This window comes from Xenopus laevis, chromosome 8L (genome assembly GCF_017654675.1).
Source record: "Xenopus laevis strain J_2021 chromosome 8L, Xenopus_laevis_v10.1, whole genome shotgun sequence".
NCBI lineage: Eukaryota > Metazoa > Chordata > Amphibia > Anura > Pipidae > Xenopus > Xenopus laevis.
In genome coordinates this window covers 102,443,478-102,460,820 of record NC_054385.1, presented here as the reverse complement: position 1 = coordinate 102,460,820, position 17,343 = coordinate 102,443,478, and the positions used below count along the sequence as shown (strand labels likewise).

The 17,343-nt window shown below is 40.2% G+C and overlaps 1 protein-coding gene across 10 annotated transcripts in view; it reads left to right on the top strand.

Annotated features, from left to right (window-relative positions):
- Positions 1-17,343, top strand: part of ryr3.L (ryanodine receptor 3 L homeolog) — a 268,307-nt gene that overhangs the window by 241,847 nt on the left and 9,117 nt on the right. For all 10 annotated transcript variants that reach the window (XM_041573333.1, XM_041573332.1, XM_041573331.1 and 7 more), the window contains 11 exons: positions 411-497; positions 936-1,145; positions 2,954-3,084; positions 3,341-3,383; positions 4,599-4,726; positions 6,633-6,693; positions 6,774-6,920; positions 8,623-8,757; positions 9,935-10,091; positions 10,713-10,777; positions 11,109-11,209. In XM_041573333.1, coding sequence (XP_041429267.1) covers positions 411-497; positions 936-1,145; positions 2,954-3,084; positions 3,341-3,383; positions 4,599-4,726; positions 6,633-6,693; positions 6,774-6,920; positions 8,623-8,757; positions 9,935-10,091; positions 10,713-10,777; positions 11,109-11,209 — 1,265 coding nt within the window. The remainder of the gene's footprint in view (positions 1-410; positions 498-935; positions 1,146-2,953; positions 3,085-3,340; positions 3,384-4,598; positions 4,727-6,632; positions 6,694-6,773; positions 6,921-8,622; positions 8,758-9,934; positions 10,092-10,712; positions 10,778-11,108; positions 11,210-17,343) is intronic.

Below are 17,343 nucleotides of genomic sequence, written 5' to 3'. Positions count from 1 at the left end.
GTCTTGTACAATCCATTCCATTCCCCGGCTATTTAGTGCAACTCTCGGCTTCCTCAGCCTGATGGAGCCTGGCCCCGGATACTCCTCATTGTATTCAACAAAAGCTGGAGGGTGGTTAGTTTTGCATTTCATATGAAATATTACCTTTTTAACATTAAATACCAAAAGACATTAGAAGCGATGGAGACACATGTCTGTCACTTGTCTGTAAGCAAAGTTATGATGCACAATATCCAAGTACACTGAGCCATTAGAATGTCGTCATTCACTCAGATCTCAAGATCTTTTTGTTTTTAACTACAGCAATAATAAAGGTAAATTCGGGGATAAACGGATCGAAAGTTAATGATTTTATCATTTGGTATAATTAATTAAACCTGCTCATTGATTCTGCCTTTGTTTTATTTCAGAATTATCTGGCCAGAAATTTCTACAATCTAAGGTTCCTTGCTCTGTTTGTCGCATTTGCCATTAACTTCATTCTTTTGTTCTACAAGGTAAAATGTCTCTTCTCGCTTGCGTAGTCCTCAGAACAGCAGTTTGCGTACTCTTACAGCAGGTTCTTTTGTTGGGTGCCTATACCTTTTGTCCTCTTGTGAAGAATCTAATAGTTTCTTTGAGGACAGATATTTCAGAGTTTCTTCCCAAGACTTTAATGTTTAGTTTAGCGGTGCGTCTCAGCTGTGCTTTCTTCTCACACAGCAGGTCTGTATCTCATTATGCGCCTTTACAGTTCAGCTTGGTGCAATACAATCTATTTCTTTGGTTTTCTAGTTTTCCAAATTCAGAGGCTGGCAATTAAAAGTCTGAATTGTTAAGAGTTTCAGCAGAAGAAGCTGTTCTGATCTGATCTTTTCGCCTGTAACTATACTACAGGAATATTCAAACACAAAGGTGCCCATCCAAGGATGGTGACTGACGCTCTCTTTTTATAGGTGACTGAAGAACATTCCAGTGAAGACAGTGAAGACAATGAAACAAACTTATGGGACACGTTTCAAGAAGAAGAAGAGGACGCAGATGAGGGGGCTGTATATTTTGTTCTGCAGGAAAACACAGGTTACATGGCTCCAACACTGCGCATATTGGCTGTTATGCACACCATTATCTCCTTCGTCTGTGTCATTGGATACTACTGCCTCAAGGTACTTGCCCTAAAATAATATATATGAATTCTCTTTTTCATTTAAGAAGAGGACTATTTTAGCTGATAGTCTTTCCGTCTGGTGAGATCAGATTAAAATATTAGGGAGTTATTTGTTTTTTTTTTACATATCTGATATATTGGGGGTACGTTTCTTGTATTTCAAAATATTATTTTAGGTTTTCACATAAACAAGCAAATTTAATATGACAACAAATACCAAAGGGTATGCTGTAATAGGTACAATGACATATTATTTTCAAAAATAATAACCAGAATACTGTCATGGGAAAACAGTTTTTTTTCAAAACACATCCGTAAATAGTGCTGCACCAACAGAATTCTGCACTAAAATCTATTTCAACAAACCGATTTTTTTATATTCAATTTTAAAATCTGACATGGGGATAGACATATTTTCAGTTTCCCATCTGCCCCCAGTCATGTGACTTGTGCTCGGATAAACTTCAGTCACTCTTTGCTGCTGTACTGCAAGTACTGCAATGTACCCCCAGCAGCCAAAAAAAAAAAACAATGGGAAGCTAACACAAGATAACAGCTGCCTGTTGGATCTAAGAACAACACTCAATAGTAAAAGCCAAGTCCCACTGAGACTGATTCAGTTACATTAAGTAGCAGAAATTACAGCCTGCCAGAAAGCAGTTCCATCCTAAAGTGCAGGCACAAGTCATATGACATGGGGCAGCTGAGAAATTGACAAAATGTCTAGCCCCATGTCAGATTTCAAAATTGAATAAAAAAAAATGTGTTTGCTCTTTTGAGAAATGGATTTCAGTGCAGAATTCTGCTGGAGCAGCACTATTAACTGATGTGTTTTGGAAAAAAACATGTTTTCCCGTGACAGGATCCCTTTAATAAATACGTAATAAAAAACATACAAAAAAACTAATAAAACTAACTACACCAGTGGGGGCTACTTATCTTATTATTAACAAATCCACTATTTGGTATTCAGGCGAATCCCCAAATCCTTCACGAAAAATTTGGGCGAATACCGAACCAAATGAAGAAGAAAAAGTGGGAAAAAATGTTTACTTCCTTGTTGTGTCACAAAAAGTTATGCAATTTCCCTTCCCACCCCTAATTTCCATATGCAAATTAGGATTTGGTATGGCCAGGCACGAGGATTCACCTAAATCTGAATCCTGCTGAATAAGGCTGAACAGGGTCAGACTGGGGGGCCCGATGCCCATCCTGCAATGACGTATGCGTGTGCGCTTATTGGTTTCTTTCCCACTATTTGTCAATCATATTTGCAAGGAGCGGGTTGCAGCCGGTGGAGCCCACACGAGCCGTTACCCACCAGGTTTTTTCCTACTGGCCGAATCCTGGCCCAATTCTGAATCGAATCCTGGATGAAGCATCATTCCATTCCAGTGTTTGTTTTAGCCGACACCATTTGATACATTGCACTTCTCTAACCCTAGAAGATCACATTAGATTCATTCAGCGGCAGTCAGTCTCCAAGGACCATCATTTGGGTCTTTCTGTATTTGTATAAACATCACAAAGTTGACAATGAAATTCTCTTTTTTTCTAGTAAAACAAAAGTAGCTTTAATACAAAAAGAGAATTCCATTATAACTCCTGCTGTTTGATACCTGAGGGATTGATTCACAGTCGCACGTAATTTCAGCATTTTCATTTAGTGTGGATGCATTGCATTGTTATCAGCCGTATTCAGGAGACTCCACCTTTCCCTCACTGTCATAGGGTGTGAAGAAGAATAATAATAATGCATTCTTAATGTAAACACAACACATTTACTGCCCTCCTTCTTTGCTCAAGGTTCCTCTGGTGGTATTTAAGCGTGAAAAGGAAATTGCTCGCAATGTGGAGTTTGATGGCCTGTACATCACAGAGCAGCCTTCAGAGGATGATATAAAAGGGCAATGGGACCGGCTTGTCATTAACACCCCGTAAGACACCGCTTGCATTGAAAACGCTTTTAGTATTTATCTAGAGGTATTTTTCTTTTAATGTCATGTGGCCACCTCTATTCTAGTCTATGAATGCCATGTAATTCGGAAAAACCAGAATATGTAGATGAACTGATCCCCCATTTATACCTTTACAAGAAGACTTAATACGTACAGGCAACAGGAAATGCATTTATTCTGCATTGTGTAGCACAGTATTCTGTTTTAGTATTCACACTGTTTTATTATTTTGCAGGTCATTCCCTAATAATTACTGGGATAAATTTGTTAAAAGAAAGGTGAGTACTCGAGTTTCCTGCTTATGTTGATAAATATTTTTCCTTTGCTAGGAAGTGACGTCGTTTCTGACTATAAAAACATCAGTATAAAATCTTTCCAGCGCTGTGCAACTGCTGATTTAGACTGCACTCGTTTTCTAGGTAACTGCTGCAGTCTAACACCAGAGTCTTGTGGCTCAAGCAAGCCTTGGCTCTTAGTGCTATCCACGGTTTAATCATTCTAACATCCTCTAGCTTAAGTTACCATGGATATTAAGTCTGGTGGAAGAGATATTAAGTCCCAAATGAGCATCAGATGAATTTACTGTTCTGAGATGCTGGCTCATCCTGTTGGCTTTGGATGCATTCAAGCAGTTACCAGTTTTCATTTTTGCATGAAAATAACCTTTGCAAAGAAATCTATGTAAGCATGACCTGTGTAACCACTGGAAGTTATGTCTCTATATTCAGAATGCACGGTTATTAGGGATGCACCAAATCCCTATTCATGGGATTCGGCTGAACCACAAATCTTTCAGGAATCATTTGGAATGGATTTCGCTGAACCTCAAGTGACATAATTTTAAGGGTTGAGGTTCAGCCCTGAGGCTCAGATTCTTTGTCTCTGACTTTTCTCATGGGTCTCCTAAGCTCAATATTTAATGAAGATGTTTTACATACATCGTTTTTATGGTTTATTAAGGAGCATTATTGTTTTCTTATTGCAAAGGCCCAGTTGTTCCTTCTCAGTCGGGTGAGTTTTGATTTGTTGGCCAAAGAAGCGTTCGGCCATAGAAACAAATGAGACCAGGAGCGTTACGGTGGCCATACACAGTGAGATCCGCTTATTTGGTTATGTCGCCAAACAAGCAGATCTGTCCCCAATATGTCCACATTGAAGTGGGTGATATTGAGGTGATCTGATCGTGGGCCCTAGGGCCCAACGGTCGGATCAGAATGGAGGTCAAATGGGCGGTCGGATCGCGGGAACTCGGCAACGAAAAGATGTGGTCGCAATCCTACAGGATTTTTTAACCTGCCTGATCCTTCCGGCCAGATATCGATAGTGGGTGCCAGTCGGAAGGCCCCACACACAGGCCAATAAGCAGTCTGTCGGCAGCTTTTATGGGCCCATGTATGGGGGCCTTTAGGCAGATATCAGTATTGCTGGGAGACTGCTATTGAAAGGTTTATTGAGATAAGATTTGTACTGAATGTGACACTCTTTTTGCTTAGGTAATCAACAAATATGGAGACCTGTATGGGGCTGACCGAATAGCAGAGCTCCTGGGTTTGGACAAAAATGCCCTAGACTTCAGCCCAGTGAAGAAGACCAAACCAGAAGAAGGTTCACTTGTATCTTGGTGTGTAAATCATTTTTATATTTTCAAAATTTAGTAACTTTACTGTCATACACATTACCCTTTTCTTTACATTTCCGTCCAACTGGAAAGTCATAACTCCCTGTAACTCCCAGCAGAGAATGCATTATACAGGACTATCTCTCTCTGTTGGGCCCTTGCTGTAGGAATGAAGGAAGAGGTTTCCACACTGGCTTCACATACACTGAACATATCTATACGGTGTTTTTTATGGAACTTAATATCTGAGTTGTTACACAATATTATCACTTCACTTCACTTGAGTAACAGCCAGAACTAATACTTTAATGGGGGTCCAAATAGACAGAATCTCATGGTGCCTCCCATTTTAAAGACATGGAGCTCCTGGCCAATAAGGAAATCCCAGGGCACTCCTTAACCTGAAAAGAGAAACAGCCCCCCCCCCCTCAACTCTGAACAGACCATGCCCAGAGCTTGGGTTAACCATTAATGGGATGTCGCTAAGTAAATCTGTGCAAAGCCTTTTCCCTTCTACATAAGTGAGGTGCTGCTTCATATTAAGTTCTCTCTCCTCTTTTTCATCCATGTAATCACATTGCACATGATATTTTTTTGTAAAACAATTAAACATTTTTATTTGACTGCATGCAATCATCTTTTCTTCTAGTATCCAGCATTCACTGTACACATGCCTCTCATTTCCATACAGTGATTAGCCCTGGCATCTGGCACATTTTAGCTGTTTGCATAGCATTGACCCTGAGGTGCCGTTCTGGGACAAATATCTCCATATCATTTCAATGTGAAATTCTCAGCTTTGAAATTAATGATTTTTCTTTTTCTTGTACAGTGTGATCATAACTTCAAATAGCAGTGAAATCTTCTAGCAGGAAACTGCAGGGGAATATTTTGGGATAGGACTACAGTGTTAGCTAAATTGTTTATTAAAGAATTTGCAAATACTGAGATTATATATATATTAATGATGCAAAAAAAATCATTAATAGAATTATTTTCTTGAATTTATATATATTTTACATGCATGCCTTTTTTTTAGAGCAGAGTTTTAAATAATATAGCAGCTTTGTTTCATAATCGGCAGATTTATTAAGGGTTAGGGATGCACCGAATCCAGGATTCGGTTCGGGATTCGGCCAGGATTCTGCCCTTTTCAGCAGGATTCTGCCCGGCCGAACCAAATCCTAATTTGCATATGCAAATTAGAGGTGGGGAGGGAAATTGCGTGACTTTTTGTCTCAAAACAAGGAAGTCAAAAAGGTTTTCCCCTTCCCACCCCTAATTTGCATATGCAAATTGGGATTCAGATTTGGTTCGATATTTGGCAGAATCTTTTGAGAAGGATTCGGGGCATCCCTAAGGGTTGAAGTGAAAACATTTTTTTTTTTTTTGGTCAAAACCGTCAAGTTGTAAATTGAATTAAAATTTTGAGATTTTTCGTACTCTGGCATTTTAAGAACTCAAATTTGACTATTTGCCACCTAAAACCTGCCGAATTACTGTATACATCAATGGGAGAGATCCAGGGACCAATTTGGTGATGTTTGCAGCTTTCCTGCAGAAAAAACTCGAATCAAGCTTTTTAAATTCGACTCAAGTTTTCGGGTCGATGGAATTCTTCCGAGCTGAGAAAATTGGATTTCTATAAATTTCGATTGTTCGAGTTTATGGGAGTTTTATTCAACCCTTGAATGTGCCTCCCAGTGTGCATAAATATAATATAATATAATAAATATATATATAGCAATTGTGTTGGAATTTCATGCTGCTCATGTTCTACAATACTGAACTTACCATTTGCATATATATATTGTATATATATATGTATATAAATATATTCCGCCCACAAGTATCCCTTCAGCTTATTTTGTTAGGTACTTGATTGACTGTGTGACATTGTCTCCCGCAGGCTGAGTTCCATCGATATGAAGTACCACATCTGGAAACTTGGTGTCGTCTTCACAGACAATGTACGTATGGTGCTCGTTGCCCAGAATACTGATGTTTTGTCATGTGACGTGAAGTTGAATCTTTTCTTTGTTTTTTTCAGTCATTCCTGTATCTTGCCTGGTATACCACCATGTCGATCCTGGGGCATTACAACAATTTCTTTTTTGCCGCCCATCTGTTGGACATTGCAATGGGCTTTAAGACTCTGAGAACGATTCTTTCTTCCGTAACGCACAATGGAAAACAAGTAAGCGCTTAAAAGCAAAGATGGGCTAGACGTTTTCATTTATTTTTATGAAAAAAAACATCTTCACATGGAATGAAGCACCCGATGATCAGTGTCGGACTGGGACACCAGGGTCCCACCAAAAAACCATAGACCAGGGGCCCACTCTCAGTACTATTATTCTTCCTCTCCTCACTCACCCTCTGTTCTCCTAGTCTCTTTTCTTTACATACTATAATCTATTATTCCATCTATTTAGCCTCTTTGTTCTCATAGAAATAGGGAATGGCCATGAAATAGGCCAAATGTTTAGCAGCATGAGGGCCCACTGACAGCTGAACCCAGTGGGCCAGTCCAACACTGCTGATGACTATCTTTGTTACTTGTTGTATACATGTTATAGCATAGTACAGGTATGATAACCATTATCCAGGAACCGTTTATCCAGAAATCTCTGAATTACAGAAAGTCTGTCTCCCATAGACTCCATATTATACAAATGATTTTGTTTTTCTCTGTAGTAATAAAACAGTAGATTGTACTTGATCCCAACTAACCTATTGGATTTATTTAATATTTACATGATTATTCTAGTAGTATGAAGAGCCAAATAGCAGAAAGATCCATTATCTTAAATACCCCAGGTCCCGAGCATTCTGGATAACAGGTCCAATACCTGTATAAACTTTTCTCCCAGCAGTAGAGCAAACAGAAAATGAATCCCTGAAACCACGAATAGTCACATTATACATGCCCCAAAGACTTCTGCTGAGTGCAGGGAGCTCCATTAAGTGCTGCTCATTTCCCAGTTGCAAGGCTGGCATAGTGCACTTAACTTATCCAACACAAACACACAAATACAAATAGGTGGAATAGGCAGGCAAGTTAACACTATATAGTCACACTATGTGTAGCTTGATTGTACAGCATTTCCTATAATGACACTGTCAGACGTGCTTGTATGGCTAATGGGATTTTCTTTATTCTAAACATATCTTTACTGTTGTAGAACCAGATTAATACCTAGCAATATATATTTATATATCGGTATAGAATAGCCGTATTCTTTGTAATTACACGTGATATGAGCAAAGCTCAGCGCTGCCATTCTTCCTCCTGGAATACTTTTTATACAGAGTGGTTTAGCTGGCCATGTTCTGACAGTTTCTAACTCCAGTGATGTTTGTTATTGCTTTTTTCATGAATTATTGAACATGAACAGCTGCTTGAAGCACTCACAGCATGCACTATTCATTATACCTCAACTCTCTTCCATGTACATAGTGTGCCACTTACACTTTGTCCGTCAGATCACTTGCATTCACAGCGCACACCCAATTCTTGGATTTGGGGGGTTTTTAATCTGATTAATAAATTGATTCAGCTAATTAACACATGGATTTGTGCCGAGTATGAATATTGTGTGATTAGGCTTTGCACAATGATCCATATTGTGGCTCTATGGAAGCCAGTGTTGCTGCCTATACCCACATTCCCAGCAGTTCAACATTTAAGGAAACCTTCCTGACTGTCATTTGAACTGTCACTCATTATGTTATCACTCGCATACAAAGCATCTATGTATTGTGTCTGCAGCTAATTGTAGTTGTACATTTCCACCAACAGTCTCTTGCATCTCACTTAACTGCATATTGTGCAAGGAGGGTGCCTGCTACCCATATACATGCAACAGGTTTTCTCATTGCTCCCCTTCCTTCCTCAGTTGGTGCTGACAGTTGGACTTCTGGCTGTCGTCGTTTATCTGTACACTGTTGTGGCCTTCAACTTCTTCCGCAAATTCTACAACAAAAGTGAGGACGAGGACGATCCTGACATGAAGTGTGATGACATGATGACAGTACGTATGCAACGTTCTATTAAGAGGCACGAGCTAGAGAATGGAGACAATAGAGACATTGAAGGTGTTTTAAAGCTAAACGTAACTTCCGTTTCATTTGCACAACCTTGAAGTGCTGTGACTTTTAGGAACGTGACACGAGATATTTGAAATGTAGATGATTGCCACGGAGCACTTCTCGTCGTAGGTAAAAACAAGATGTTTGGAGTTCTGTTTGTCTGAGGAAAGCATTAGAAGCTTTTAGTGTGAGCGCTGTGAACCAGAGGTCTACAAAAATGCCACAATTGTTAATGCTCAGCTGCTCAGTATTATAAAGGCGTCTTTTTACCGTGTGTTCTCATTTCTACAATCCTGAACAGAGGAAAAAAAGTACTGAATTCTTTTCTATTTGGTTTTTGGATACATTTGATAAACATGACCCTACCTCAAAGACTTTTTGGGTGCAAGCCCACCACTTGGTCATGGACTTCAGGCCCCCCTACACCTTTGGAGGGAGGGAAGCCTTAAAGTTTTGCAACTTTGTTGTATATACGACAAGCTTTCAAATGCTTGTGCGTTACATTTGCAACTATTAATACTGAATTTTACTTTACAGGGGTTGTTTGCCTTTAAGATAACTTTTAGTATGATGTAGAGAGTGATATTCTATGAAAATTTGCAATTGGTTTTCATTATTGAAGGTTTTTATTTAGCAGCTCTTTAATTTGCATCTTAAGCAATCTGGTAACTAGGGTCCAAATTCCCCTAGCAACCATGCATTGATTTGACTAAGAGACTGGAATATGAATAGGAGGAAGTCTTAATCGAAGGATCAGTAATAAAAAGTAACAATGTCAATATATTTTTAGCCTTACAGAGCATTTGTTTTTTAGAAGGGAGTCAGCGACGGCCATTTGAAAGCTGCAAAGAGTTTTAAATCATTTAAAAACTATAAAAATAAATAAATAATGAAAACCAATTGAAAAGTTGCTTAGAATTGGCCGTTCTATAACATAATAAAAGTTACCTTAAAGGTGAACCACCGCTTTAATGGCAGTTGCAAAACAATATGTATAATGTATAAACACAACAACCTACAGGAGTGATACATGTGCTCTAGTTAGATCGGTAATGATGTGGTTGTAATACTCCTATAACACTCGGAGGCCAGACATTAATGGGCTTGTTCTTCCCGCAGTGTTATCTGTTCCACATGTACGTGGGTGTGAGAGCAGGAGGAGGCATTGGAGATGAGATTGAAGACCCTGCAGGAGACCCCTATGAAATGTATAGAATTGTGTTTGACATCACTTTCTTCTTCTTCGTTATTGTCATTCTCTTGGCAATTATCCAAGGTTAGTTAATTACATATGCGGTTGCCTTGTTATTATCTCTCGCAGAATGTCACTTATCAGTTATTTGGCTTTACACATACAAGATACATGAGCTAAATTGGCTTTGCCATCTTCAAAGATGAAAAACTGCCTATATATATATATTTCTATATACAGTATTATGCTGCTACTCCAATCAGTGGCTGCTCTGAGTTACACGTCTTACTCGCTTGGTTTAATCCCGTGGCCTTTTCCTGATGAGATCTAATAAGTAAAAAAACTGGCCATTTAGTGCACAAGTCTACACTTCTGAATGGAGATCACGGTGGTTGTGGTTATGTGAGTGCAATTAAAATGCCAAATTATATCTGCTGCTTGGGTTTAACTAAGCTTTAAATGGGACATTCAATTGATTTTTTTCTTTATATATATATATATATGTTCTAATATATTAGCATTGGTTATTTTGTGCCGGGAACCTTAGTTGCCTGTGTATGTCTGGGGGACACAGTAATATAGTATGAAATAATCTGAAAGAAACCATATTTGAGAAAAGGAACCATTCATTATCCAACATTGTGATTCTAAAGTCATTTCCCATGATTCCCCAGTGTGACTGCCTCTATCTACATTTTCCTACAGGTTTGATTATTGATGCTTTTGGTGAGTTGAGAGATCAGCAAGAACAAGTTAGAGAAGATATGGAGGTATGTAAAATAGCAATCTGGTTTGCTCATTGCAGCTTCTTGATGTTCTAAGCAAGCAGAGCCTGAATAAATGGAACAGACTGACATTTGTTTGCCCATAATACATTGGGCCCTGTACTAGCCACAATGCACCCTAATCACCTTGCAAAAGAATTAACTGCTCATTTTACTAAATGTATAATATACCCACATTGTTTTTATTCCTGACAAAGGTCACAAAGCCTGACCGAAATGCTGCGCACCAGATGTATGTAAAATGTAAAGCGAGACTCACTCACCATTCGTAGCATTGCGATGTTAATTCCATAAAAACATTATCCTTTGTATTTAGACCAAATGTTTCATTTGTGGGATTGGGAATGACTACTTTGACACGACGCCTCACGGATTTGAAACACATACGTTACAAGAGCACAACTTGGCCAATTACCTGTAAGTATCAACTTGAAGCAATGTTGTGTTAATAAGAAAATGTTCATTAACTCCAATGTTTGGCTCCATAACTACTTCCCAGTTAGTATAGATCGGGGTCCCCAACCTATTTACCCATGAGCCACATTCAAATGTAAAATGAGTTGAGGAGCAACACCAGCATGAAAGAAGTCATGGCGATGCCAAATAAGGGCTGTGATTGGCTATTTGGTAGCCCCTATTCAGACTGACAGCCTATGGCAGACCACAGGAGACTCTGTTAGGCAGTAAACCTGGGTTTTATAAACTAAAACTTGCCTCCAAGCCAGGAATTCAAAAATAAAAGCTCCTGCTTTGAGACCACTGAGAGCAACATCCAAGGGGTTGGAGAGCAACATGTTACTCATGAGCCATTGGTTGGGGATCACTGGTGTAGAGTAAGAAATCAACTGCACTGTCCATTCTTGGCTTAGAGTCAGCAGCAGTTGCCATTGATGACAATTTCTACAGAATTGAAGCCCTTTAAAACCAGGAAAAGGGGCAATAACACCCCCAAATAAAATGTGAAGCATTGTAGCCAAGGACTTCAAAAGCAACAATGTATGATCTTTCATGGAAGGAAAATTGGTGCTCAAATATATGTTAATAGGTTTCCACTGGAATAGCAATAGAACAGTGATGAATTATGTGATATATAAAATAGCTAACTACATGCACTTCTTCACACGAGCAATGATGCAGTGTGTCTGTTTAACTGGAGATGCCCCGTCCTTTTCTTTTTGAGGTGCTCTGTGCAGTGTTAATATAAGAATATTCACCAATAAGGAAGAGAACATGAGCAGTTTCAGTGTAAATGGGGTTTCAGTTGGGTAATAGATACACAACATGTTTCACACCAAACACATAAACAGGTGCGGACTGAGAATTAAAATAGGCCCTGGCATTTCAGGTACACAGAGGCCCAATCAGCCCACACCAGCCCACTAAATACTGACTTTCTATGGCACCTTATAGCAGCCCCTCTGGCATTTGCCAGAACCCACAGATTGCCAGTCCAGGCCTGCACATAAACCAAAATCAAACCTGTGGAAATTTGCTTCCTCGTCTTCTTCTTGTTATTGACATGGGTTTGGCTAAATATAGAACATAAATACCTCACTGAAATCTCCAGGGGACTAAAATTCCTCCATCCGATATAAAAGCATCTATTATCCAACGAATGAGGAGACTGACACAAAACATAACAAAATGAATTGAAAGTAATATTCAGACAATAACACCTGCCTACTTTCTGTAGTACGCCAGCCGCACATATTGTATGTGCTGTATAATAATAATAATATGCATTCAATAGTCACACACCCACAATATACAAACAGAGCCAGTCTCTCTCACGCTCAGGCACAAATAGATTTATAGAAAATAGAATAGGTTTTCTCTCATTTTCAAAGATTCAGTCTTTTTCACCCACACACACACAATGAAAAGCAACACAAATCTTCTGGCATCTTGACCCTCAAAAAACAGCCTGAGACTGGGGGGAAATATACAGGAGGGGTGAACACTAGAGCCCAGTAATGGTACAACATGAAATCCTCATTCTCAGCCGACCTGTACGTTTTTGGACTGGAGGAACTGCCCACATTGACTTTTCTCTAATTTATAAACATTTTAAAAGAAGAGACCGACAGTGGCAGAGGCTGAAATGAGAGCTCCGAGTAGACTGCCAATGAAAAGAATGTTAATAACATCAGCTTCCAAGCATTTCACGTGCAGTCTGAGACAAAGCCAAAGGAATTCATCTACACTGACCTTTTCAAACGGAGAGGAAAGAGAAAGCTGAACGGCCACAGGTGTCAAAAGTTAATTCCTACAGGATAAATACAAATGTCTCTCCCAGTCAGCTCATCGCTGCTTTTTTTGTTTGTTTCTTACTATATTGTTGCTACTGTCACTGCGAATCAGCCGGGCTCAAATATCTCACTTTGACTGTTCTCTTTTGCTGTTCAGCTGTATCCCAATATTTTATTTAAAGGAAATGTTCAGTATAAAAATAAAAACTAGGTAAATAGATAGACTGTGCAAAATAAAAAAATGTTTTCAAAATAGTTAGTTATCCAAAAATGTAATGTATAAAGGCTGGAGTGACTGGATGTCTAACATAATAGCCAGAACATTACTTCCTGCTTTGCAGCTCACTTGGTTTCCACTGATTGGTTACCAGGCAGTAATCAATGAGTGACTTGAGGGGAGCCACATGGGTCATAACTGTTGCTTTTGAATCTGAGCTGAATGCTGAGGATCAATTGCAAACTCACTGAACAGATATGTCCCATGTGGCCCCCCTTCAAGTCGCTGACTAACTGTGTTAGAGAACTGAAAAACAGGAAGTTGTGTTCTGGCTATTGTGTTAGACATCCAGTCACTCCAGTCTTTATACATTACATTTTTTGCTTAACTAACTATATTGAAAACAATTTCTATTTTGCACAGCCTATCTATTTACCCAGTTTTTATTTTTACACTGAACTTTTCTTTTAATAGACTCTCTCTAAACTTCCTTTAGCTCCATGTACTCAGTCAACCCTTTTCTGCAACCACAATTCCACTACTGCAGCTCTGATATTCCTGGAGCTTCACTGTTCATATCCTCACTTTTATAGCTTTATGCCTGTCTTGCTATTGTAGCCCAACTAAAAACTGATTTTGCCTTTTTTCTTAACTGTGGCTAACATGCTGCAGTAATAAAAGGCACTAAGTTTGCCCCATAGCAACCAATCAGCAGGCAGAAGTAGCTTGTCAGATCTTAGTGGTTGCTATGGGTTACTGCTCCTAGGCAAAGCCATTTTATTACATATGGGGGTTAATGTAAAATACTCAAAGCAGCTACATTTCTGTACAAACGACATACTTGTTCTTTAATTGTTCTAATACAGATTAGTATCTAATTAAAAGTTAATAATAGTTTACAAAACCAAAGCATCTTCTCCTAAGCACAATCGCAAGTAAATAGAAGGGGTGCTAGTATTTACAAAAAGCACGTTCCTTCATAGAGGTGATCCTGGTCTGCTGCAGCCTCCTGAGACACTACACTCCATAGTGGGAAGTACTTACACAGACAAAACCTATGATGCGTAGCATGACTGGGGGGGGGCAGCTTTTGTATAAGACAAGCCTTTGATTCAATGGGGCAAATTCAATAAAGGGCAAATTTTTTGCCAGCGAACGATTGGCCACACTTCGCCAGGCGAAGATTCATTACCACTACGCTAATTCATTAAAATAAGAAGTTGCGTCCTGGGTGCTGAACGCTGGCAACTTTTCGCTAGCGTTACTTTGGCAGTGCGGGAGTTTCAAAGCGAAATGACGCTAGCACTTGCTTCTGCCTAGTGAAACTTCATTAGTCCTCTTACGCTTAGGTCAATTTGAATAGGACGGGTACATTAACTTTGTATGGATGTCTTTATTAGAGATGTTGCTGCCAATGCTTGAAGTGGCCACTTTTTCGTACAAATGTCCAAGGAACCTGAATAAAGACAAAAGAGATCCTCCAATGCCCTAGACAGGAGCCCACCCTAAAACAAATGTGCCATGCCCCTCAAATGTCTGGGGAAAATGTTAAAACAAAAAAGTTTAATACGTAGGACTTTAGCAGCATTTTTACAACTTTAATGAATTTCCTGCAGACAGGATATGATGTCACTGACATAAGATTGAGGAAGATGAAGCTTCATTTTAGCAGTTCATCTGGTCTGAGTTGTTGAGGGAAACTCTGGCGAAAGAGGTAACGTTCAGTAAAATTTGCACTTTACTGACTTTGCGGAGTAACGTCCGTTCGCCAGAGCAAAAAGTCTCCTGGCGATAGAGTGCAAACGAACACCAGCGACAGTCTCATTGTCCTCTACGACTGTTAGTGAATTGGCAATGTCCCTCTGGATGGGATTTCTGGCCAATTGACTTAAACGTTGGGCACTTCACCCTTTAATGAATCTGCCCCAATGAGTCTGACTCGCTACAAAGACAGGTGGAACAGCTTTTGGGTTCAACTGAGCTAGAGAGGAAAAAAAATCCAGTGCAGGAAAACCACCAGTATTTATGAAGCCTTATGCAGACATCTGAGTATCAGTAGCGGTTTCTGGCCATTGCTGCTGAAAAACAATCATCCTAAGTAGTGCACTGGTATCCCAATGTCGTTCTAAAGAAATGGCTCTTAGGAGACCCGTTGCTAAAGTAAGAACGTCCTCAATTCTTTCGTACTTGTGGGATGCCACAGCGGAGCTTGTGTGGATTCAGGTTTTGGGCAATAAACTACTTAGTACAGAGGCTCTCAAAGTGTACGTACAATGGACCCCATTACAAATAAAAAGTAGAAGATTAGTAGTGACCAGCATGACTTCAGGAACTGCAGTAAATGGGGCAATAAATACAGGAAGAATAATGTGTTATCTCTCCTTCACCAACTTTGGCATCAGCACTTCTGATATTATACCACTTCACCAGAGGTTCTGGCTCATGCCAAAATATCCTCATGGTGTATTGGGTGGGTCACCATAACCCTGAATATAGTTACATCTCTTCTTATAACAGCTAATATTGATGAAAGGAAGTTGCAGAGAGTATTAGAAATCAACACTCGGGGGGGGCGTGGTTAACTAGCAATGTGAGCAGACGTCTTCTAACTTAGCTCCGCTGATAGCCCACTAAATCCAGCAAGATATCCTGAACTGTGTGGCATGCAACCTACTGATTGACTCAACTAAAATCAAGGAAATCAGCAGATGGGCAAAAAAAATCAAATAGTCGCTGAATCTTTAGATATCAGAGCACATCTCCGCAACATGGCGAGGCCCGCCAAGATGGAGGAACTACGCAGCGCAGCTGCCCTGAGGGAACAACATGCTGCCTCCTCTCAGCCACCCGATGGTGCTTCAAGGGGACACTCGACTGTTGATGACACAGAGTTTGGGGCTGCATCATCCTCAAACCCCAATTTGTCGCAAGCCTTAGACCCCCAGGGCGCAACAGAACAACCTCAACCTGATGATCTTTCCCTGGCGGAGGTAGTAACAGTCCTCAAAACTACTAGGCCTGCCATATGGCCACAATGCGATACTTCAGCAAGACTTACAAAAAGTGAGAGAGCGCACCACCGAAACGGAGAGGAGGGTAAGCGAACTGGAGGATCTATGCAACCCTGTGCTAGTCCGCATAGAACAACTGCATCATAGACTCGATGCTGCAGAAGCCAAATCTTATGATCTGGAGAATCGACTCCGGAGGAACAGTATCAGGATAGTGAGGTTTGGAGAAAGAGCTGAAGGCCCAGACGCTACTCTGTTTCTGGAAACATGGCTCAAGGAGGAGTTCGGATCGGAGGCCTTCTCCAATGCCTTCATCATTGAACTGGCACATCACATCCCAGGTAAACCACCACCTCCTGGGGCCTCTCCGCGGCCTATCATTGCTCGGTTCCTGAATTTCAGAGACAGAGAGGCAAATTCACTATGCGCCGAAGCACCTAACGCTAGCGTCAATTCGCTAGCCTTGGGCATTTTCGTTACTTCGCAAATTCACTAACGAACAGTGGCGTAACTTCGCTAGTGTAACTTCACACCCTTATGCCTGGCGAATTTGCGCAACGGACGTAACTACGCAAATTCACTAATGCGCGCAGTGTACTGAACGCTACCTTTTACGCTAGACTTCCTTCGCCACCTCAGACCAGGCGAAGCGCAATAGAGTAGATAGGGATTGCTTCAAAAAAAAGTTAAAAAATGTTCTAAGTCCCAAAAAACGCTGGCGTTTTTTCTATATTATGGGTGATATGCTGAAAAAGATCGAAAAAATTTTTGGGGCTCCCCTACTTCCCCCCTACATTTCCTAACTCATGGCAACTTAACTATACAGTGGGCACATGTGTAGGGCAAAATAAAATTTTATTTGATGTTTTGAAGGTTTCCCAGGCATTTGTAGTGCTGCTACATATTCCTCCATTGAAATTTGAATTTGGCGCCGTCTGCAAATTAACCATCGCTAGCGTAACTTCGCTTCACTTAGCGAATCAACGCAACTTTGCAACCTTACGCTACCCCTGAGCGCAACTTCGGATTTTAGTGAATTTGCGGAGCGCTGGCGAAACTATGCCTGGCGAAGTG